This window comes from Ictidomys tridecemlineatus, chromosome 1 (genome assembly GCF_052094955.1).
Source record: "Ictidomys tridecemlineatus isolate mIctTri1 chromosome 1, mIctTri1.hap1, whole genome shotgun sequence".
Lineage (NCBI taxonomy): Eukaryota > Metazoa > Chordata > Mammalia > Rodentia > Sciuridae > Ictidomys > Ictidomys tridecemlineatus.
This window is the reverse complement of record NC_135477.1, coordinates 27,599,447-27,623,466: the sequence shown is the minus strand read 5'-3', so window position 1 is coordinate 27,623,466 and position 24,020 is coordinate 27,599,447. Positions and strand designations below refer to the sequence as shown.

Below are 24,020 nucleotides of genomic sequence, written 5' to 3'. Positions count from 1 at the left end.
TGACACTGCCAAGAAAAAGAAAAAAAAATTAATAGGAAGATCTTACCTTTTTTCCCTTATTTTCTTACCTCCTGATTCTAATTCTTTCTGTCAAATCCTTCAGTCTTATCACTGAGACAGGAGTAAACTCACACTGCTCCCTCCTTTACTAAAGGGAAGCATTAAATTCCCTCCCTATGCTTCTGAGTACCTTCATAAATTTTCCAGAGCAAAAACCAAATGATAGGTCTGGGGATATAGCTCAGTTGGTAGAGTGCTTACCGCCTATACACAAGGCCCTGGGTTCAATCCCCAGCACCACAAAAAGAAAGAAAGAAAGAAATTATATTAGCCAATAGGGGTAAAGAGAGATATTTTTCCATCCTCCCCCAAGACCTCCCTACTAGGGGTGTGGTGTGTGAAATAATTGCAAAAGCTACCCATACCCAGGGTTGTTCCCCCAGCCACCCCAATATCTTTCGCTGGCCCAGAACCTTAGTTGATAGGTTGAAGGACAACATGATCCTAAGCTGCAGAGCAGTAAACTCTTGCAGGGTCTTGGCCTAGCAAACTTCCCCTGTCCTTGAAGCCAGCTTGCAGCTTAAATAGCCTTTCAGGGTGAGAAGTAAAATGGAAATTGCCAGATCATTGGCCCTGTGACTATGCATTGAAGTTGAACTGAGATTACAAGGTAGCCTCTCTAGTTTTCCTGGGTGGGGTGAAGGGAACACAACCCACACTGTCTCCTTTATCTTCATTCTGATTTCTGGCAATCCAGGAGACCATGGTGAGCCTGAATCTGAAGGAATCTTACCTGAGCTCAGGGCAGCCAGGACAGGTGTGGCGGGGCAGAGAACACATCTCCTATCTATTTGGTGTTGTATACATTTAATTCAAGAACAGTGGTACTTCTTGAATCTATGGGGTTTCTTACTCCAGTGTGTCTAATTAACACTTCACATTAGAATTAATGATTATCTGGGATCTTAAAGCTCCATTTCCCACTGCCCTGCATGGGTAAGTAATTCCAAATAAAATCCTGTGGTGCAGGAAATAAGGCCACAGAAGCCGTTTCTGTGTGCCTCCACCTGCAGACTGACTTTGTTTGGCTCCTTGGAAGGGACTCTGGGAACGATCAGATAAGACAGGTAAAGGCAGATTCTCAGGAAGAAACTCCTCTTGATGGGGAGTTTCTTCTCAAGTGGGGAAAGGACTGGAAGTTGCTACAAGCTCCACTCCCCCCCCACCACAAGGTCCATGTGATATGATAGCCAGCAAGAACCATTTCTGACACTAGGAAAAGAGAGAAGAAAAAAAAAGAGATAGACGGGTGTTTCAGAGCACTTATATTTGCTAAGGAGTGACTGAGATTTAATTCATCAAGTTGATTCACATTGAAACCAGGAGAATTCTGCCCTTCCCTTGTCCCCATCCTCTAGCAAGCAGTGCACCATTGCTTATCTGCACCATGGCCATAGAGGGAGTGTGAAGCTTCCTCCAGGGCTGCCCTAGCAGGAGTATGCACTTGGCTTTCAGGCTTATGAATGCTGTGCAGGATACACAAGGCAGCTGGGAAGCCCCATGGGAATGCAGTGCTGGGCTCCCAGGACGTTTGCTGGCTCAAGGTGGGCACCGAACAGAGAATGCTGCCTTCGCACTCCCCACGGGGGCTGTCAATGCTTGTCATTGACATCTCTGGTTCCCTCTGAGATTATTGTGCATTTTTTCAGAAGAACTTTAGCAAAGTCCATTTTATTTTCTTGTCTTTCTGGAGAGTGGCTTTGTAAGCAGATGCAGCTCCCATGGTTTCAGAGGCAAGATTCCTTTTTGCAGAGAAATGTGATGTTGTGAAGATCCAGGAACAGACTGTCTCACCCACTTTGCTCTTTGTCTCTCTCCTTTTGTTTATCTTCCCCTTCGCCTCTCACACATCCTTGGCCCCTGACTCTTTAGTGCCCGTCTCTGTGTCTCGTACCTTCGCCTTCAGCCGAGGGGACTCTCTGGCAGGCTCCCCAGGTAAACATGCATGGCGTCTCAGGTCTTCAGATCCAATGTAGTTTGCAGGAGGCCTTTGGTCTCTGTCCCTGTCCTGCATGAGATCTTGTCTCTCCCAACAGGCACTCCCATGTCTTCAGCATAGTGTACACACAGTCCAGGCATTTCTGGTTCAATGGCATTATTTATGAATTTCCCTCCCCAGCATGTATCTGTGTATATACATGGGAAGTGGTGGGGGTGAGGATAGTTGTGAGTTTTTCCTTATCATTTTTCTGATTGCAGATTGGAGGGATAGATCTCTGCCTTGAGCTAACCCATCCCTCTTTTACTAGTAATGTACCATGGAATAGTCATATTCCCTCTGACTCTGCTCATAGGATGCTATATGTAAAAATTACAAAACATTTTTTCATTAGGTTTAACCTCTCATGTTAATTAAGATTGCTGATTTGTTTTTAATCAAGTAAAACCTCATAGAGCTACACAGGAACTTAGTGGCTGAATAGAATGTAATGAATCTGAAAAAATAGCTGTTTATATTGTTTTCTTCTCCAGAGATTATTCTCTTAGGCCCACAGAGCAAGTAATGACCAAAGCAGGAATTTATTTGTTCAATTGCCTTGCTGTTAGAAAGCAGTCCAATTTCCTATAGCCTCTACATCTGTGTCCCTTATCCCAATGTGCCATCAGACCCTCAATCATGAAGAATCCAGTTATGTTTTGCTGTCTAGATCGTAGACCCTCAACATTGAAAAGGGCTATGTCCTGAGACCTTAAACCCTGCTGTCTGTAACTTCATAAGTATTTATGTTGACTTCTTTTTTCTCCCAAAATCACATTTTTCCATCAAAAACCATCTGGTTCCCATGTTTATCTGTTCAAGACAAGTTAACCACCTTCTCAAATTTCACCAAAGTTTTCTCTCTCACTTGATGGTGATTTTCCACTAAGAAATAAAGTTTTCCATGCTCATGCCTTCATGATGAATACCAGGTAGTACAGTCAATGTGAGATGCCAGTCTGGCACCCTTACCAGCTAAGTGGTCTATTCCTGCATGCCTGCAAAATTAGAAATGACCACATCACGGACCATCAAGATCCTTAACATGCGGTGAATCTCAGAGAATGCCAAGAGTATGCTGTGAATGTTCTGCAGGGAACACATTTTTAAAAGATTTTCTACTGAAAGGATCAAAGCAGCAGCATATTTCCCTTTTTAAAATTTTCTCATTTTTTTTCTCATTTTTTTTTTCATGGCACTGGGGATTGGACCCAGGGGCACTCAACCACTGAGGTATATCCCCCAGTACCTTTTATTTTTTAGTTTGAGACAAGATCTCTCCAAGTTGCACAGGCTGTCCTTGAATTTATAATCTTCCTATCTCCGCCCCATGAATAGTTGGGATTACAGGTGTGCTACACCCTGCCTGGCTGTATTTTCTTTTTAAATTACATTCAGTTAACCAGTATCCTGTTAATTATAATTTCTCAGTTTAAGAAAGGTTAATTCAAGTTCATCAATATTTATTATGACAAACTTCATGGCAACCTAGTCAGAAAGAGATTAAAAATGACTCATTCTTGCTGTGCAGTCTCCCCCAGGAGGGGCTGAGTTGTCTTTGACTCTGGCTGGGGACAAAGTCAAATTTCCCCCCATTCTCTTTGACTTTCAACCTTCCCCCCCCATTTTTTGTAACTGTGGGTGTTCAAACCAGTAGGCAACCCACTGGTACAGAGGTGAGAACAAGGTCAACCTTTCTCTGTTCTTGGTGCAGCTCTGCAGGGTGCTGGGTACAGCAGGAAAAAAAAAAGAAGTAGGGCCTTAACCCCATCTACACAGGAAAAAAAATACATCCTAGAAATTAGTAAGATTTTGAAGTTTTTAAAATAAAATCTATTTTTATTTTATTTGATCCCCACAGTCACCTTGAGAGATATGCAAGAATTATTACTGGAAAATAGTAACTAAGGAAATAGACTCAGAAATTAAGCCATTGAGTCAGTTTTGTATGTGTAATAAGCACAAAGAGGGGTGAAGACTGAAACCCAAGCCTCAGAACTCCTATGCTGGGGACCTTTGCACCTCTGAATGTAGACATTTTGCTCCCCCTAGAGGGCTGTGACGTATTTGCTTTAGCTATGCTAAGAAACAAGCTGCTCACACTGGATTGAGACCAGGGGTTCTCACACCAAATATTGCAAAACTAAGGAGTGTATGGTTGCAAATCATTACCAATAGGGCATTCTTTTCTATTTGAGTCTCAGTTTGAAGAAGGAGAGCCAAGTGGTTTGTGGATTACCTCCAGAGTGTTGTGTAATTAGCCAACTTTGAAAGTGCTTTCATTTTAAAATGAAACTTCTGATTGGTTGTTGTTCCTTTTCCCCAGATTTATTTCTTATTTCTTCTCCGGGTGGTAGTGATAATGTTGAGTTCCCCGTTATAGTCTTTTCAAACTCACAATCACAGATACAGAAGAGACGTGGGAACCAATGGTTCTTTTTTAATGTTCAATTGTCCATCTATAACACGCTCTGAGATCAAAATGATGGAGTTTTCTTCATGAATATACAGGGATTTCCTAAAAATAATCTTTCTACTTTGCAAAATGTGGCAAGTGGAAATATTCCTTTGGGTTGGCTCTTGCGTAGAAAACATTTGGGAACCATTAAACTCTGTGTAACGTGAGCAAGTTCATCTGGGATCGTAACTTGGGCTGACTTGCTGAGTTCACATTGAGCTTTGACAGAGGCCTCGCTTTGGGCATTTGGTTGTCTGATGTTGAATACTACCACAGGATGATGAATTTTAATAATCCCAGTTTGTTCTCTTATAAGCCTATGTAATTAAATATCCCTTCCGATTCGGAGAACACAGATGGCCCATGGCACAGTGACCATGACCAAAGGAAGCTGTGCCCCCGATCCCTCACTGATGTTTCAAAAGAAGTAGACAAGCAGCCACTAGGCCCTTCTTTCGCCTCAGATCCTCATACCTAAAGGAACAGTCGGGCATTCTAATTCTGTGTCTTGGCTCCTGTTTCCTGGAGAGGGTTGTGAAGGCTCCCTGAATAAGGTGTCACAAGTAAAACAAGAGTCCCAGAGCTTTAAGTTTTGGGGCCCCTGCATATTAGTGCAGAGTGAGATTCCATCTGGCCTCAATTCCAGTGTGAAACCCTTTTCCATCCCACCTCCTCTCCTCCCCCAATTTTACCCCAGTGTCTTTACCTAACCTCAGTAACTTCAAGCTGCCAGCCTGGACACCTATCTCTTGAAGACTAACTACTTAAAGGCTACAAGAATGTGATCTGCCAAACCTCCACAGCAGCTAGGGGTCCAGAGCAGAAAATCCTGCCCGCCTACCACCCAGTCACACCAGAGTGTATATTGAAGGTATATTGTAAGAGCAAGAGCACGCCAGGGACATGTTGGCTGCCTGGCTTACCTTCCATTGACAGGTCCTGTGGTGGGTTTTATGCATTGCTGTTCGATCTGTCATCTTTCAGAAATCCTTGCACTGTACTTAGGATTTTCCTTGTTGCTTCACCCCCCAAGCTGTGCCTCCATGCTCTCCGAAAATGCCAAGGGGAATTATACAACTTGAACTAGTTTGCCATGCTGCCGGGACACTCGTCTGTTACTGATTTCTTCTCTGTTTTTATTAAAAGCATTTCCATTTCCATTTCCCTTGCTCAGAGACCTCTGAGTGTATGTGCACAATTACAAACTGCCGAGTCATCAGCATCCTACCTATTGAGGAATGTCAGGCTTTGGGACACGAGACATTGATCTTGCACAACACTCGGATGAGCTGAGACGTTCTTTGTCTCGGAACGAAGGTTCCTTTTTCTTTTAAAATTTTCTTATATAAAGCTGACCTTCATAAGACAGTTGTATTTTTTTGGTATTGGAAACCCTTTGGGATTTTATGAATAAATCTTCAATAGTGTATTTACTTAAGAGAGAGAGAGAGAGAGAGAGAGAGAGAGAGATGTTTCTCCTTCTAACACACCAGGGAGGTAGCTTGTGTTTGATTTGTGAGTTCCCATGAGTGGCAGCAAGATGGCCTATCTTTTCAGGGTGCCCAGGAGACGATGAGAGCTTTATGGGGAACTGGGATGTGGTTGTCACCTCGGTTTCCAACTAGAAGTGGAAGTGATCATGCAAAAGCTTCTGTGGATGGAAAGAGTGTAGTAGATAAAACAGGTCAGTTTCCCGCCATCCTCCCTGAGTACATCTTGAATCATGACATAAGGGACATAGGTATGGAGCAATAGGCATGGTGTATGTGAGTCCCATGTCCAGCCAGGCAAAGTGGAGGATGAAGGTGAGATTGGGCTTTCTCAGATAACTGAAACCATAGGCCCTTCTCATGTCCTCTCCCCTAGGTCATGACCAAATTGAGTTGAGGCCAAAATTCACTGGGTCAGGGTCCAATTTTCCAGACTCCACTCATAAGCCAAAGAAACTGCTCTCCTGGGAGGCTGCCTGCCCACTTCCACAGCTACCCTGGAGGAGAGAACACTGACTTTCTTAGCCAGCCATCACTCTGAACACCCAAAAATGTGTCCAGCCAAGCCAGAACTCATCAATTTGTTTTCAAGGCACCAGGACCAGGAATGGAGTGTCCCAGTGTCTGCCCAACACTATCACCACCTACCCTTCTGGGTGCTTCACTATGTACTCTGTGGCACTGGGTCTGTCCTGTCAGTCCTCAGGCCCTCTGAAGGAGGGCCTGCTGCCCCTCACCCAGTGGATAAGCAGGCCCTTCACATCAACTCAGGACTCCTGATTTACAAGCTGCTCTTAAACAGACAAACAAACAGAGTCCTCCCCCTGTTGCCTCCCCCTCAAGTTACTGGGCCAACGCCCGAGGCTTCTTGGATTCTGGTTACACACAATTTAACTCTGTACAGCTGTGTTCCTGGTGTCCTGCTCCCACCCCAGCTTCCTGGAAAGGTCAGTTTCCCCAGAATGACTCTATCCTTCAGAGAAAAGGCTTTCCGACTCCAGGATGACTTGAGAACTCTGAAATCTTTTTTAAAAACAAAGCAAAATTTATATTCTAAATTAAGACTCCTGAAAGAAACAGATTTGTTCATTCCATAAATTTTCCTTGAATATCTCCCCCAGGCCTGGCACTGGGCTAGGTAAGTACTACACTGTTACTGATCAGAAAGGACAGGATCTCTGCACTCAAGAATCGAGAGCTAAGGAGACCTGAAGTATAAGTATAAATGTGTAATTAACTAAATGCTTGAAGGAATGACAGGGGCAGTGAAAGAAGAAAATGGGAATCTTCAAAGGATGGCCAGACAAGGTCTTCAGAGAAGGCGGCATCTCAGTGACAGCCAGGGCCTGAGAAGCAAGCAGCCTTGGCAGTGGGTGGGGGGATGGGGGGATCTGCTGAGGTGGGAGAAGCTTGCATGGTTGAAGAGGCCCAAAGACCAGGGGCTAGAGCAAAGCAGGGGAGGGGAAGGGCCGCCGAGAGGAGACCAGGCAGGAAAGCAAGGACCAGGTCTGGGGTCTTCAGGTGCCACAGAGAGAGGTTTGGGTCTATTCAGATGAAATAGGAAGCTAATTTGTCTTTTAAAAATATGATTCTGACAGCTGAGGTGAAAACAGAACCTAGTGGTCCCTTTCATCTGCAGTTTCCCTGTGCACCATTTCATTTACTCAGTCCATAAATATTAAATGGAAAATTCTAGAAATAAACAACTCACAAGTTTTAAATAACTTTCATCATAGACTATTATTATAATTGTTCTATTTTATTGGTTAATAAATGGAGATAACTGCTAATCTCTTATTGAATCTAATTTATATATCAAACTTTATCATGAGTGTGTATGTATAGGACAAAACATGGCATTTATCAGGTTTGGTACCATTGGTAGTTTCAGGCATCCACTGGAAGTCTTGGGATGTATCCCCCTCAGATAAGGGGGATGACTGTAAAAGATGATAAGTGGAGAGACCAGAGTGTGGTCCAAGTGAAGGTGTTGGAAACTGGGCTTTACTGGAGAGAGATTAATGAGATGGACTTGTGTTGGAAATGAAGATGGCAGGAGTCAGGGATGACTCCCAGGTTTCTGAATTAACAAAAGCACATAGGTGAATGACATTCACTGAGAATTGTAAGATGAAAGTGGATTCATTCATTCTAAGTCATACTAAGGCAGTAATTATTATGGTTCTAACAAGAAAATGATCAACCTATTGTTATTTTAATCTCCCTGCTACATAGTTTGCCAGACAATAATAGTTTGGCAGCTAAACAGATTGTCAGCTGCCGTGACTCACTCCAAATAGGTTCTAATCAAGTATTTTGATTTATAGCAGCATTGTTTCAAGAGACAGAATTAAATCTCCCAAGTTCTACCTGGAAGAGCTAGGACCAAAATCTATGAAGAATTTGGTTCTTCATTTGAGACCCCCTGAACTAAATCTGTGTTAGAAGAGGCGTACAGCTTCCTGTTCCCCATTTTTGAAAGAAGTACACAGTGATTAGTTGGGAAGTGGAGGCGGGTGCTTCACAGTCTGTCACTGGGGTTGTTCCATGTTCGAGGTAATGCTAGGGTCACCTTCAGCATTCTTTTCCATTGATCCTGGGGACGGTAGCTCACAGAGTCCATTTTGAAACTAAGTGACATGGTATTCATTGAACTTTCCCAAAAAGTATTTCTTAAAAATATAAAAACAAGCTGGTTGAATATTAAGGTCTTGGCTAGAAAGCCTGTGGATTATCCCAGTTCACACACAGGCCTGTGCAACAACAAGCCCTGTCCAGACCCACACTTTCAAGGGCCCCCCTTATCAGTCTTGTCCCTCTAGGGAGGCAAGGAGTTCACAGGACCTAAGGATGTGCCACCCAGAGCCTATGTTCTTCCTGCTTCCAAGTTTCAGATACCCAGGATCCCAGGATTCCCCACCCAAACAGTCCTGGGGATAGTGAGTAGGTCCAGAAACCCTAGGGCCAGGGGCAGGCTCTCCCTCTATTCAACTATAAAACTTCAAGGAGACAAACTGGCCTCACAGATTGCTATGAGCATTTGTCAAGGACAAGGATACAACATTTCAACAGTTTAGTCATGTGTCTTATAATTTGTAAATATCGGTATTGTTTGTGGGCCTCTGTACTCTTGTCCTAGGCCCTGCTAATGTTGGGGCAGACCTTGAGTTAACCCCATAAAATGTATCCGCACAAGAAGAAGTGGCTGTCCATGCTGTGACAGATGGTTTGAGGGCAAACCTAAGGCCTCAGCCTTTCCTAAGTAAGGGATTACATACAGGACCTCACCACAGCAAGGGACTCATGGGCTGGGACAGCAAACCATGCTCACAGCACTTCATGCCTTTGGGATCCTCCTGCCCTGCCCTGAAAACAAGATCTAGGAAAGACAGTAGACCCCCATCTGCCTGCTGCTCGGGGAAACAAATGTCCCAGCTCTTCATTCAAGAGGTCACGGGGGTAGGATTTTTTCCTCCCAGGAACCCACACCAACAAAGCAGCTCAGCTCCATCCTGGGCTGATGGGAAAGTGAGAGCACCTTCCCCCCACCCGGAATTACCATTTGCCTGATAGTCCCGCGGGACCTCAGTGAACAGCACCTTTCTCTCTTTCCCTCTTTCCATTCCTTCTCCTTTCTCCCCACCCACCCACCCCTCCTTGTCTTTTCTCTCCTCTCCTCCTTCCTCACCATCTGCAGTAAACCGGTCCCCTTCTCGCTGCAGCGGCTTGAATCGCTCTGAGTCTCCAAATCGAGAGCGCAGTGACTTTGGTGGGAGCAACACCCAGCTGTACAGCAGCAGCAACAACCTGTACACGCCCGACTACTCCGTCCACATCCTCAGCGATGTGCAGTTTGTGAAGGTAACTCTCCCTGGGGGGGCAGTACCTGTCCTTCTCCCAGTGGGTAGGGTTGGCTGGGGGAGCTGGACCAGGAGTCCCCCAGGCCCAGGCATAATATGCATCCCAGTCTCCCTATTCCAGCATAATACTGTGTGGCAGCTCCTTGGCTTTATAAAGACCCTGCTCTCAGGGAGCTTTATTGTGGTTGTCACTTTTGAAAGATCTCCTGATCCCTGTTTTTCATATGGAGAAACTGAGGCACAAAGTGCTGCGAAATCAGCTTTGCCTGAGACAGAACTATTTCCTTTGGATCCCCTACCACTGACACCAGGTTAATTTCACTCATTTTTTTCCAAGATCAATTAGGAGGTGATTTATAAGTCAAGTGTTTAGAAGGAACTGTGCTGTTTTTATATGATAATATATTTATAGGTATGATAGTATATTTTTGCCACTAAATATTTAAAGTGTGTGTTAACGGGAAATCCCTTGTAAGAACAATTAATATCTGCTTAGCTTCACTGAGCTATTAAGAAACCCCCCTCTGCACAGGCTGCGGGGTGAGGCAATCATGCTCATTAAGAGGAGGGAGCTATGTCTTCATACCTTTCATGGGGGTTGGTACTATACAGAAGTCTTTTAAATTATCCTCCTTTCTCTTGCTTCACTAGATTTTATTGTTTTGTTTTTCTAGCATTCAGCAAACAATTACAAACTTTGGACTAAGATCTTGGCTAAAGTCCCACTTATCCCAGTCCAATAAAACACTCAATGAGTCCACTTGGTAATGTTGTCCCAGTGTTGGGCTGGATGGGAAGTGTACTGGAGTTACACGAGTGGGAGAAGTTCCTTTCCGCGTGTCCAGAACACCCACCCTGATTATTTGGAATGGTGTGTGCTGGCTGGCTAGCTGGGTTCCGGAACTCTGTCAACAACCTGAACTAACACATCAGCGGATAACATAGCCAATAAAAGAAGTACCCATGGGCAGTGACTAGTGGAGAAGGGGTTGGGATAGTAACTATTGTGTGCGGAGCGAGGTGCAAGAAACTTTACTGAGTTCTTTGAATTATCCTTGCACTCTCCTGCCAGCCTATGAGGTAGAGACTCCTGTCACTCCCACTGTATTGATGAGGAAGTTGAGGCTTGAGGAGCATAAGATCCTATGGCTTTAAGGAGAGTTGTAGGAAATCAGAGGCAGAGAGAAGTGACGGAGAACCAGCTGAGCAGTACCCACAGGTGCAGTCTAATGAGACTAGCAGGTTAAACCTTAAAAAGCCATAGCTCCTGACTCTCCTCCCAGTGGCTTCCAGGCTTGAAGGCTTTTCATAGTTACTGCAGACAGTCCCTGGAGGTGAAGTAGGGGAAATGGAAGAAGGGAATCCTTAATGTGCCAGCTTTTATTGGTTTCTATGGGGCACATGGCTTGTAGGAAAAGGAAGGGAAAGCCAAATATAAGTATGTGATTCAATAAATATCTAATCAACGTCCTCTCTGCACTTGTCACTGAGAAACTGGCAAAGACAGCAAGTGGCTGCCATTCTGGAGCTTATGTGACAATAGGGGAAGAAGATGATAGACAGGGACCCCATAAATAACCTAGGGGAGTTCAGATCGTAATAAAAGCCATGAAGGAAATAGGGTTCTGGGTAAACAGTGATCGTCAGGGGAAACCAGAGAACAGAGGAGGCCTCTGCTTTTGAAATGGCTATGAGAGCAGGCCGAGAAATGGACACTTTTGCTGAGACTTGACAAGGGAGGTGAGGAGAATGTTCAAGATGAAAACAAGAGACAGGGAGAAGTTTCGTAGGTCAAAGATCTGAGAGCTGGCCTGTGGTGAGCAAGTACATTGGGAATTTTGTTAACTTTATTTCTTGAGTCCTTCCAGTTGTCACAGTCATGTCAGTATGCTATAAGAAATTTCAATTGACTGGGTGACTTAGAGAACAACAAAAAAAATTTTTTTGTCTCACTGTTCTGGAGGCTGGGAAGTCCCAGACCAAGGTGCCAGCAGATGTAGCCTTCTCACTGTGTCCTCACATGATGGAAAGCAGAGAAAGGGAAGGAGCCACCTTCTTTTTAGAGGGCACTCATCCTACCCATGAGGCTCCACCTCAGGACCTAGTTACCTCTCAACAGCCCCTCTTCCAAATACTCTCACATGGGGAATTGGGTTTCAACAGAGACGTTCTTTTTGGAGTAGGAGGAGACACAAACATCCAGACCATAACATCATTTACATCCTAAGTTCAGAAAGTCATACGATTTTCCAAGACATTACTAGACTTGCATAGGTTGGAGAGTACTTTGGGGAGATGGGTTTTGTCCCCTCCTCAAGGAGGAATGTGCTATGACAAATACCTTGCAAAAAGCTGTAAGGATTTTCGTAACACAAATGACCCTGTATCTCCACCCCTAGAACATAAGAAAAGGAACAGTCTACAAATAACAAGGATGTGATACAGCAGTAGTATTGGGAAACCTCAAATCCGATCTTCTCGATCAGGTGTTTGTCCTTTTGTTAGATCAAAGGGCCTTGCTGTGATCTGAGCCTACCCAGGCATCTTGAAGTTGAGAAGATTAGCCAATTAAAGCATATTCAAAAACCTCTTCAAACTTGTGGCTTCCTTTTCTTAAAAACTTTGACTATAATTGTAGTCCTACACAAGGGAACTCTGTGAGTTCAGAGCTCTTGTTTTAACACATGCGTTTGTTTTGGTTTGATTTTTCTCCTTTGATTTTTAATAAAAGATACCTTATATAAAGATGCAAATCACCTCCTCCTGATTTTATTGGCTTTGTCAGGGCCATTGTTTAGGCTTCCTCCTTTTGTACTCCAAGAAGAGTTTTGAGAAATGTTTTCCCTGCTCAAGCCCCTGCTGCTGGCTGCAGGAAGGGTCCATGGGGGCTCTCTGAGTCCAATGAACCGAAATTCCAGAAGTGTCAAGATCTAGGAGTGATTTGATTTCAAGTTACAAAATTAAATAGAAAGGTGCATCTAGTGATTATCCGGGAAAAGTTTTAAACACAGCCATGACTAATAGTAATTAATGAGCTGACGTGTGGCTCAATGGAGGGTTCTTATCTCATACATTCAAAGAATGAAGTAAGCAAAAGTCTGAGGGTGAGAATTCAGTAGCACATTTATTAGAAACAAGCAAGGAAAGCTCCCACAGCATGGAAGAGGTCCCTCTGAGAGTACTGTTGGGGACTTTCTGCCTGGGGGCTTTATAGTGTTTTGATGAGAAACTAATCTTTCATTGGGGAGTTGACTGTTCTCTTTCTCTGACTCAATCAAAAGTGTACAATTTTAATTTCTTGTTCCCATAATGGGATGATCTAATGTGTTTGTTAAGCTGAGTTTGTCCTGTATTTGTTCCTTAAAACAAAAGAATTCCTTGGGTTCAAAACAACTCTTTGGAGATGACTAATGTTAGGATAGTGAAGGAAGCCTGGGGCAGCCACCAATGTCTGGGCATCCGGGTATGAGTGGGGCCTTCCAATCAGGCAGCCAAAAACAAAAAAAGAAGCTTCAGTCTGGGGTTTTAATCTTGGGTGGTGGTCTTGCCTCTGTTGATGAAGTTATGAAGGTACCAAAGAATCCTTATGAGGATATATATATATAGATAGATAGATAGATAATATATATTATATATCTACATATAATATATTATATATATATAATGTAGTATAAGTATTATTATAAACTAAGAATATTTGGCAGTTGTCTTACAGTCTGGATTGTGTAATTTGACCAAAATACCCCATCACCATCTGGTGGCAGGATCCCTATATTGCAGGATTGTATTTAGAGGGAGAAATAAACCACGTGAAAGTTGAAAGTTCAAACAAAACATCCTAAAATGACAGGAGACATCACATACTAGCCTCAAGGTTAACTTCTCCAGCAACTCGGCTGCCAAGTCAAAATGTTCAAAAAATTTAACCTTATTTTTTGTTAATTTCTAGATAAGCAGACCCACTTTTCCTTTGTAATTTAGAGCTTGCTTCAAGAAAAAATTTTTTTTAGTTGTAGATGGACACCATAACTTTACTTTATTTATATATTTATGTATTTTTGTGTGGTGCTGAGGATCAAACCAGTGCCTCACACGTGTGAGATGTCCTCAAGAACACTGAACTGGGCTGGGGTTGTGGCTCAGGGGTAAAGCTCTTGCCTAACTCACTTGAGGCACTGGGTTCGATCCCTCAAGCCACATGAAAAATACTAAATAAAGGTACTGTGTCCACCTACAACTATATATATATATATATATATATATATATATATATATATATATACACACACACACACACACACACACACACACACACATATATTTTTTAAAAAAAGAACACTAGGGGCTGGCATTGTGGCTCAATGGTAGAGCGCTTACCTAGCATATGTGAGGCAATGGGTTCGATCCCCAGCACCATATAAAAATCAAAACAAATAAAATAAAGGTGTTGTGTCCATATACAACTAAAAAAAAAAAAAAAACACTGAACCAACCTGTTGAAGACTTTGGACAAATGTCAGCGTTTATAAAGCATAGAACCTACAGTTTTGAATTGAAAAATATCAACACCCGTTACTAACATTCTGCTACTTTATCCTTTAAATTCCTCGAGGGAAAAAACAAAAAACTTGAGTGGGACCTGTGTCTTATTTTAAGTAGGTCTCAAGTCCATGGTTTCTATCTCCAGCAGCATTAGCATCACCTGGATCTTTGTTTGAAATGCAAATTCTGTTTCTACCTCAGACCAAGGGAATTAGAAACTGTTAGGCCCAGCAATCTTATTTAACAAGCCCTTCAAGTGGTCCTGATGCTGAAGTTTGAGAGTCCCTGATTTTGGACAGTTTTACATAACTGTGTGCTATGATTTGAGTTTGGCTTGGGGTATCCCTCAAAGCTTCATGTGCTGGAACCTTGGTCCCCAGTGTAATGTATTGAGAGATGGTGGATTTTTTAAAAGGTGGGGCCTAGTGGAAAGTGATTAGGAAATGGGGTTACCACCCATGGAAGGAATTAATGTAGGACTCTCTCAGGACTGGGTTATTTTCTGTTGTATTAAGGCAAGGTCACACACATGTGCTTGGCCCCTTGTGTACTCAGCCATTTTCCTTTCTGCTTCTCTACCAAATTGTGAAGTAGCCAGGGAATCCCTTGCTAGATGCCAGCACCGTGCTGTTTGGACTTTCCAGCCACCAGAACATTGAACTAAATAAACCTCTTTTCTTTATAAAGTATCCAGACTTAGGTATTCTATTTTAGCAACACAAAATAAACTCAGGCTTCTTCAGATGCCCTATAAAGTGTGAAGCTAATAAAAATGAACAGTGGGGACTGGTGGCAAACAAAGAGCCCCAAGTTGCAGCTGCTTGGCTGGTACAGCTTTGGTAAGACCCCTAGTTCACATATCTCAGGGGTTCCAAGTACCCCCAAAGGAGTAACTTGTGAGCTTAGGAAAGCTGGCTGCATCCAGGGAAGTACTCTGTCCCGTTCTCTTGAGCTTCTGCTCGCTTCCTTCCAGGTCACTCGACAGCAATACCAGAACGCGCTCACAGCCTGCCACATGGACAGCTCACCCCAGTCTCCAGACATGGAGGCCTTCACTGACGGAGACTCCACCAAGGCTCCTACAACCCGGGGCACACCCCAAACCCCCAAGGATGACCCTGCCCTCACGCTCCTGAACCACAGGACCAGCCTGCCTTGTAAGTCAATCGGGCGGATGGGCTGGGCTTCTGCAGGGTGAGGATGGCCCTGCCTTCCATCCCTTAGGCCTGCTCAGGGCTGCCATCTTCTGCCTCCCAAAGCCCCAGGTGCCCTCCGAGGCAGAGAGGTGATATGCTCACTGTATTCCCCAGGCAGCCGCTCTGATGGGCTGAGAAGCCCTGGCGAGGTGGTATACCTGAGGATGGAGGAGATGTCCTTCACCCAAGAAGAAATGACTGACTTCGAGGAGCAGAGGACACAGCAACTCTCCCTGTCTCCTGCAGCTGTTCCCACAACAGCAGGTCAGGGAGGGGCCCCCAGGAGCAAGGGGGATCGCTGCCTCTGCCCCCGGGGGACTAGAATGACCAGGGGCAAGCTGGGTGAGGGGAGCTCTAGGACCCCAGCCCCTGAGCCAAACTCTCTCCTCCTTACACAACCATGAAGGAAACACTAACACAGAGCACCTGCCATGCGCCAGCCTGGCCTAATTCATTCTCCCAGGAAAATCACGTGGGGCAGGTGTGAGGAGCTGTGTTTCTGCCTGAACTCAGACCCTGCCTCCTTCATTTAGGAACTTTGCAATTTTAGGCAAGTTGTAAAAGATTCCTTTTTTTTATCATAGTAGATATAAATTGTAGTAGCTATTTCATAAAGTAGCTTTGTAAAAATGAGATAATGAACATATCTAAAGAGCACACCAGGGTGTTTCCATAAATATTAGGTTGTTGTTATTAGACCCACCTTACAGATTAGGAAACTGACATTAGTCATCAACCTTGCTGAGCGGACTCTTCCCTTCCTTTGTTCCTGAGGTTTCCGATCACCTCCCTTTGACAAGCTCCCAGTGTCCCCGCAGTCCTGAGATCCTTCTGTGCTTGCCTCACCAAGTTTGCAGCATCCCCTCCCCCCCCCCAGGCCAACAGTTCCTCTCTTGCTCTTTGAGAATACCCCAGTTTGCAGTGCTAGAGACCTATCAGTCCAAAGCAATGACCTGAAAAGGCATATCAGTCAATGAGATCATGAACACTAACCTGGAAAATCTGGGACATACATAGTTACCAGTCTAGGACCTGAATTTAGAACTGTTGTTCTTTTTCTCCCCCAAACACTAAATTTAGTAGCTAAAGCATGTAGCTAGAAAACATAGTAAATAAATAAAGTATGGAGGCAATGGAGGGTTTGGAGAACATCTGGTCCACCATCCTGGGGTGACACAGGAGAACCCCTGAGGTCCAGGTGAAGGGAATGACTCACACCTGTCCACATGCTGCACCATCAGCCCCATGACTTCGGGTGCAGTGCAGTTGCTAGCACAGCACCCCACTTCCCCGGCTACATTTCTTTTGAAATGGTAGGAAGGCTTGGACCCCTTCCCTGCTCTGGGATTCTGTGGCTCTCTGAATAGCCACTGGTCATGAGGGAGAATCCAGGGGCATGTGTCCAGTTGTTAGTGAGCCCTGTAGTTGTCTAGGGTCTGTGCAAGTGGAGGAGGTTGTCCTCTCCTGTATTCAAATGTGTTTGAGGAGGGAATAATTTCTGACTTGGCATGGAATGTTGGATTCCTGTGCCTATTCTCCATCTCTTTGCTCCCTTTGTGGCACTGAAAGGCCTCTTGCTAACTAACAGAGCCACACCTTTCTCGGGATCCCTCCTTTGTCACACCTTGGTTCTTGTCTTAAAGCTGAGGGACATTATCCAGAATCCCCCAGCCTTGATCCCTAAATGTGGTGGTTGACTTGAGTTCACTCTCCTTTCTTTTCTCTCAGCATCAGATAATGAATGTTGTAATATCAACCTGGACACAGAGACCAGCCCTTGCAGTAGTGACTTTGAGGAAACCATGGGCAAGAAGCTGCTGAGAACCTTAAGTGAGTATCTCCTCACCCAGACCTAAGCCACGCTGCAGTTTAGTAGGAAAACATACTGGGATCTCCCTCCCAAAGAAGCCGTTGACTCCAAGGCAGTACAGTTGTGGAAATCCATAATAGGGCTCAGGTCAGTATTGTACCTTGATAGTGTAGGAATCCGTCCCATTTAGTTGGTGGTCCTCTAAAGTCAGGAGTCTGCAGACCAGGCCCCTGGGTTAAATTCTGACCTCCTGCCTTCACTTGTTTTTAAAAAAAAAAAAGACTCATTGGATCATAGACCCATTGTTTCTAGTGGCCACTGTGGCAAGGGTGAAGGTTGAGTAGTTGTGACAGGAGTCTGTAAGGTTTGGTTCACAAAGTCTCTAATAATTACCATGTAATCCTTCAAAGAAAAACTTTGTGTTCAAGAGATTCCATAAAAGGAGTAGCAGGTATGAAGATTAGTTCAGGGAAAGGACCAAGAATTTCTTATCTTCCATAAGTGGACATCAAGGCAGAGAAACAACGTGAAAATAATCCTTCCAAAAACAACAGAGCTGGAAAAAATGATTCGTCCATCCTTGAGGGAGATTATGTAACTACCCCCACCTTCCCCAGTGCTGGACTAGAGTTCCTGGGGGATGACTCCCAGTTGTGCCCACCAACCAGGGCTCCTGGGATGTCCTACTGTGTGACCAGTCCTCTCTAAGCTGGTGTGTCTGGAAGTAACTAGGGCTGGGCTTTCTGGGGAAGAAAGGCACAATGTCAAGGTGTTACATGGGCTTCATTCACCCAGTCCCCTCCAAGAAATGTCCATTGTAGGCAATAGTTGGGCTTGTGGCTTTTCAGAAATGTCACTTTATGTGGAAGGTACATCCTAATCCTTCAAGATTTAACTATACTGATATCAGCACCAGGATAGAATGCACATGAATGTCAGCCAAACTTCAAGGGCTTTATCTCCATTTCTGCTTCTATTTTGAAGAAAGCTCAGACCACTGAGGGAGAATGAATGCCCTCTGGGCCTGCAGATTCAGACTCACAGACTGTGTTTTTCAGGTGGTCGAAAAAGGAAGAGGTCAGCAGATGGGGAGAGAACCTCTGAGGAAACCTCCAATTTAACACCTCTGATCACATGACCAGACAAAGCGCATTTGCTGGATGTGTGAGATTCCAGGGCTCATCTGCTTCCCCCAGGGCCTCCCGCAGGTGACAGAACATTTCTGCCTTCCTTTCCACCTCTTCACCCCTAGCTGGTTTTTTTGTTTGTTGGTTTGTTTTGGCAGATTTTTTCCTTGTTGCCTCCAGTTTGACTCAGAGCCTTGACAGAAGAAGGTGCCTCTAATGGAACATGCTAGAAATGGTCTTGTCCATAGCACAGTCTGGGAGATGACCTCCAAGCTGACAATGCCACTCTGGGACCCCTGACATTCTTCTTTGTTCTTTGGGATCCCCTGTGCCCATAGCAGACCCATGTCTTGGGGTTCACCATTCTTTCCTCCAGAAAAAAATGATAACTTCGTGCCATGTCTCATGCTTAGCTTAACTCAGAAGGTGCCACTGGCAGATAGGCACATAGGAGGCTGGAGTAGCAAGTATGAAGATTAGTTCAGGGAATGGACCAAGAATTTCTCCAGAACTTTGGAGAATGGGACTGAGCTGTGTTGGGCTGTGATTAATGTTACAGCCCAGAAAATTGTCAGTGACTGATTCTATTAGATAGCAGCTTCACAGCCTGGAGACATGTGTCTCAGCTGAACTGGAAAGAATGTAAGATGGAATCTCAAGTCACTGTTTTTCCCAGGGACACATCTGTTTTGGCTCCCAATCCACAGGCATTAATCGATCAATGAATCTGCTCTGGAAGAGGGGGAGCAGTGAATGGAGAAAGCCAATTGGGAGCCAGAGATGGAATTTCAGGTTTTAAGTGAAAAAAAGAAAACTTATATGGAAAAGCTCTAAGCTATTAAAGCAAGTTTAGCCATGATAAACCAAAGAGTGCCCAGGTCAGCCAAGAAGGATGTATGTGCGCATGGGACTTCAGTGTGCATTACACAGGAATGTTGAAAAAATCACTTTTCTTCTTCATCCATTTCCCCCACCCCTTATTAAACACTGGCAGGTCAGTTAAGTGTACTTTATTCCAAGAACTTAACTACACCTGGGTTTTCTCCTGAATGTTGGGGCACATGCAGTTCTAAGGAGAACCACAAGGTGGAAGAATGACTGCACATACCCACTTCCAAGTTGTGATCAGGAACCACCACAAGCTTAGTAAAATCTTGGAAGTAAGTGCAGTTTGTCTGTGGGACACCTGTCTGCCTTTCCAATCTATTTCCCACCCATTGGAAAGCCCTCAGTTAGGGCCCAATGATCTTGTGCTGCCTGATGAATATTCAAACCATTCCCAAGAATTTCCCTGTTGCCACACCATTCAAGCCTCCCTCCCCTTTCTCCAAACCACCACTCCCTCTCCACACCCAGTCAATCAGTTTCCTGGGAAGTAGGAGACCAGCAATTCCTCTGGGTTATTTGCATCTCAAAGGAAAATGCTTACCCACAGGAACCTTTGACTCAGGAGTTCTTAACCTGGGGTCCATCACCCCAGGGGGGTCCATTGCTGGACTTCAGAAGGTTCCTGAAACCTTCAGAAGGTCTTAAAACTGTCAGAATTTAGTGTATGTGTTCTCGTGTTTTCCAGAGAGTTGAAAGTTTTCATAAGCTTAAACTTCTCAAAGTTCTCAGACCCACAAGGGTTAAAAAATAAAAATTAAAAAACTATTTTCAATAGTGGAACTTTCAGCCCAGCCTTTCTGCAATGCAGAGTGAATACTGGGCAGTTCATTTTTAATTATAAGTGGTCTTCTCCAGTGTCCCTCAATTGATGGGAAAGGCTGGCATCTACCAAGAAGCAAGAGTCCTCAAAAATTCACACCCTAAAGTATTATACAACCTCCATCCCACATAACTTTGGCTTATCACCCCCCACCAAACCAGAACAGGTATTGCAGACCGGAGGACCACAGCATGTGGGAGTAAAGAATTGAGCTGGAGTTGCCTCTTCCAGCAAAGCATTATTGACTTTGACACACCCCTTGCCTGGCCTGGCCTGGCTGGAGGCTCAGCATGCATGTGTTCTCTTGCTAACTCCACAGCCACCTACTCCTCACCTGCTCTTGCCTGGTTGAAACAGAGAGGGTAAGCCCTCAGTGCTGCCTCAGACCCAGACTGTTTATAGTGAGTTTTGAGCAAGAACTGCCGTCCTGCAGTCTTCTTGCCCAGCTGGCCACTGGCCCACAGGGGCCTGCCTGGCCAGACTTCCACCAGGCTCAGCCCACTCCTGTTGCATTCATTGTACCTATCCCTTGGCAGAACCCCTGAGGAGCTTGTCACCACTTCTCTCCCTATCCCCACCCCCAAGTATTTTCTTCAGGTTAAAAAAAAAAGATTTTAAAATAAAGCATTTATGAAGGCTCAATAAATTGTAAATAATTTTTAAATAAAATGAAAATGCATTTCCTGGAATGTGGCTGTTTTCTTTGCCCCTGGAAGTGGAGTTCAAAGTGGCTTCACTTGAGCTGCAGGTTGGATGGTACACAAGTGTAACTAACTCCACCTCTGGCTACCTGCTGACAAGGGTATCTCTCAAGGCCAGGAGTGAGGCTGAGGAAGGTCACTGGGAAGCCCTGGTGCTCTACTCTGAGAAGCAGGTAGATGATTTTGCAGGAGCAAATGGCAGATAGAGGAAGTAAAACCCAGACAAGAAAGGAGCACTAAAAGGATGAGGAGAGCTGGCATGTGGTGGTGAGGCACTGTGGTGGGAGCTCTCCAAGTTCAAGGTCCTGGGTGCGGATGCAGACAACCTCCAGGCTATGCACTGGTCATCTTGGCTTGCCTCTGCAGACCCTTTAGGAAGGAGTCAAAGTGGCACAACTCCAGCCATTTCCAGCCCAAGGCTGGAGGAAGGACCAGGGGAGCAGCGGGCCAGACCTGTCAGTGAGTTGTAAACCAGTGCAGGAAGGCAAGCGGCCAAATGAGATGTCCCTGAGCATTGAATGGAAAGCTGAAATCTGTTCATTTCTTCAACCAGCAAACAAGACAATGAATGACCTGTGCCTGAACAAGCTTGGCCTACGCCAGGAACCTTGATGAAGGCTCTTCATTTTATTAACAGTAATGATGAATTACAGTATCAACTATTTTACTTTGGGCTTTAGGTATCCATTGCCTCACTTCTTTCTCCACGGTGTTCCTGAGAGATTGGATGACTCATAGGTCTGAGCGCCCTGCTCATGTACAGGGACCATCTGCTTAGTAGTCCTGCCTCTGACCTTCACCACACACAGCCCTGAGAAGTCCCGCAGCTTTCCCCAGACTTACACAGAGCCCTGGACATAGTGGGGATACACTGACTAAAATATAGGTTAGAATTAAGAAAGTCAAACTCCCATTGAGACTGGGCTTTTAAAAAATTTTTTAAATAATAACATTTTAGCACTTTGGTACGGACACTTAGGCTTAAAGCAGTTTCTTAATGATTTTTAATTATTTGAGCAAGAGAAATTAAACACTAAGATTTGGTTGGGTAGGACTGTATTCTGGAGGGCCACAGATGATTTTAATATCAACTTTCCTTGCTCCCAAGAACCAAGTTCTGCCTGTACTGTCATCCCCATGCAGGATGGGTTAAAGCCACATTTGGGGAAAATGATAGAAGACTGATAGAAGGTAGACTCATTCAACTTCTATTTTGGCTCCTTCCCCTACAAATGATAAGCATCTTTAAAATGGAAGAACAAATGTTGGTAAAAGGGAAATGAGAACTGAACGTATGAAGATGACAGCATCTGATCACTTTCAGTCCATCCATATCCCCAGGCCAGTCACACACCTGCAGGGTGATGCCAGCCAGATGCTGAAGGATCCAGAAACTATAGCCTGTTGAGAAACACTGAAGAATGAGGGGAGAGGGGGCTCATGTGGAAAAGCAGAAACAAGGAATGAGTGCTTTCACGTACTTGAAACATCATCCATTACACATGCCAGTAGACTCACTGTGGTTAAAAGCAGGGGAATAGGACAAATATAAATCAAATTCTGGTTCAAGGCAAAAGATCCTTTTAACCAAGGGCTCCATCAACAGAACAGGATGCCTCACCAAGCATGGAAGGAATCCATCCCCCCAGGTGGAATGATGAGTCAGGGACAATACAGAAGAGAATATTTCACAGGGGGACAAAGGCTAGACTTGGTGACTCCTAAAATATCAATCACCCTTCAAGGCTAGGAATTTATAACTCATAGGAGTCCTAGAAAGGAACAAATCCTATTAAAATACTATTTTGAAACACCTATGTACTAAACCTCTTAAGAAACAACCCCACCAAATTCTACAAAACCACCAGTTGGAGATTTCTGGCACCTGGAAATTGTGATCTATGTTCAACTGGCTGTAATCCTTCTGATAGAGCAGATAATCCTTCCAACTTCAACAGAAGGGGCTAGTATTCTAGAACCACCCAGAGTGAAGCTATCCTTCCCATGAGTCCATGAAGTCCAACTTCTTAATACAAGAAGACAGCTGGCTTCTGAATGAAGCTATCCTTCCCATGAGTCCATGAAGTCCAACTTCTTTTTTTTTTTTTCTGTGTCTTAGGAATTTTCACTTATGTTTATTGTATGATTTTAAAAGTAATTTCCCATTATAATATAGATTTCCAGCATTGCCTGAAAGAGCCTTAAAATGGAGCTGCCACCACCCTTGAGGTAAACCCTGTCTCCAGGAGCACCACCCACTTTTATTATCACCTAGTCTCTGTGAGGCTTTAATGCCCAACTTCAGTCAGGACTTCTGGTTTTAAATCTTGGCTACTCTAATTATTAAAAGTCAGTTTTCAAAAAGAAGATAAAAATCATAGCTCTTATCTGGAGATAAAATGAACACACATTAAAGATTTTATATAGCTCATTCAATGAGGGAACCTGTAAGATGTTACAAACAGTTCAAGGAAAATCTAAAGTATCGTTGCCTTTTATATTTGGTTTTTGGGAAAAGTGGCCTTACCTGATTTGTCGGATTTCTTTTTTTTTTTTTTTAATTGTTGGTCGTTCAAAACATTACACAGTTCTTAATACATCATCTTTCACAGTTTGATTCAAGTGGGTTATGAACTCCCAACTTTATCCCGTATACAGATTGCTGTATCACATCAGTTACCCTTCCATTGATTGACATATTGCTTTTCTAGTGTCTGATATATTCTGCTGTCAGTCCTATTCTCTACTATCCCCCCTCCCCTCCCCTCCCCTCCCCTTTTCTCTCTCTACCCCTTCTACTGTAAATCATTTCTTCCATTTGTATTATCTTGTCTTACCCCTCCTTTCCTCTTATATATCATTCTCACTCCCTTTCCCTCCCACCTCTCATCCCTGTTTAATGTAAATCTTCTTCTCAAGCTCTTCGTCCCTACCCTGTCCTTGTTTACTCCCCTTATATCAAAGGGGTCATTTGGTATTTGTTTTTTAACGATTGACTAGCTTCACTTAGCATAATCTGCTCTAATGCCATCCATTTCCCTCCAAATTCTATGATTTTGTCGTTTCTTAATGCAGAGTAATATTCCATTG

The 24,020-nt window shown here is 44.2% G+C and overlaps 1 protein-coding gene across 5 annotated transcripts in view; it reads left to right on the top strand.

Annotated features, from left to right (window-relative positions):
- Window positions 1–20,918, top strand: part of Cnnm1 (cyclin and CBS domain divalent metal cation transport mediator 1) — a 54,786-nt gene extending 33,868 nt beyond the window's left edge. For 2 of the 5 annotated variants that reach the window (XM_021733191.3, XM_005335238.4), the window contains 5 exons: window positions 9,684–9,847; window positions 15,362–15,545; window positions 15,699–15,848; window positions 17,313–17,414; window positions 18,453–20,918. In XM_021733191.3, the coding sequence (XP_021588866.1) occupies window positions 9,684–9,847; window positions 15,362–15,545; window positions 15,699–15,848; window positions 17,313–17,414; window positions 18,453–18,532 (680 nt within the window). In that variant the 3' untranslated portion in view covers window positions 18,533–20,918. Of the gene's footprint in view, window positions 1–1,932; window positions 1,996–9,683; window positions 9,848–15,361; window positions 15,546–15,698; window positions 15,849–17,312; window positions 17,415–18,452 lie in introns of all 5 variants that reach the window. The other 3 variants (XM_005335239.4, XM_021733192.3, XM_005335240.5) reach the window with 3 other exon arrangements.
- Window positions 20,919–24,020: the final 3,102 nt, after the last annotated feature.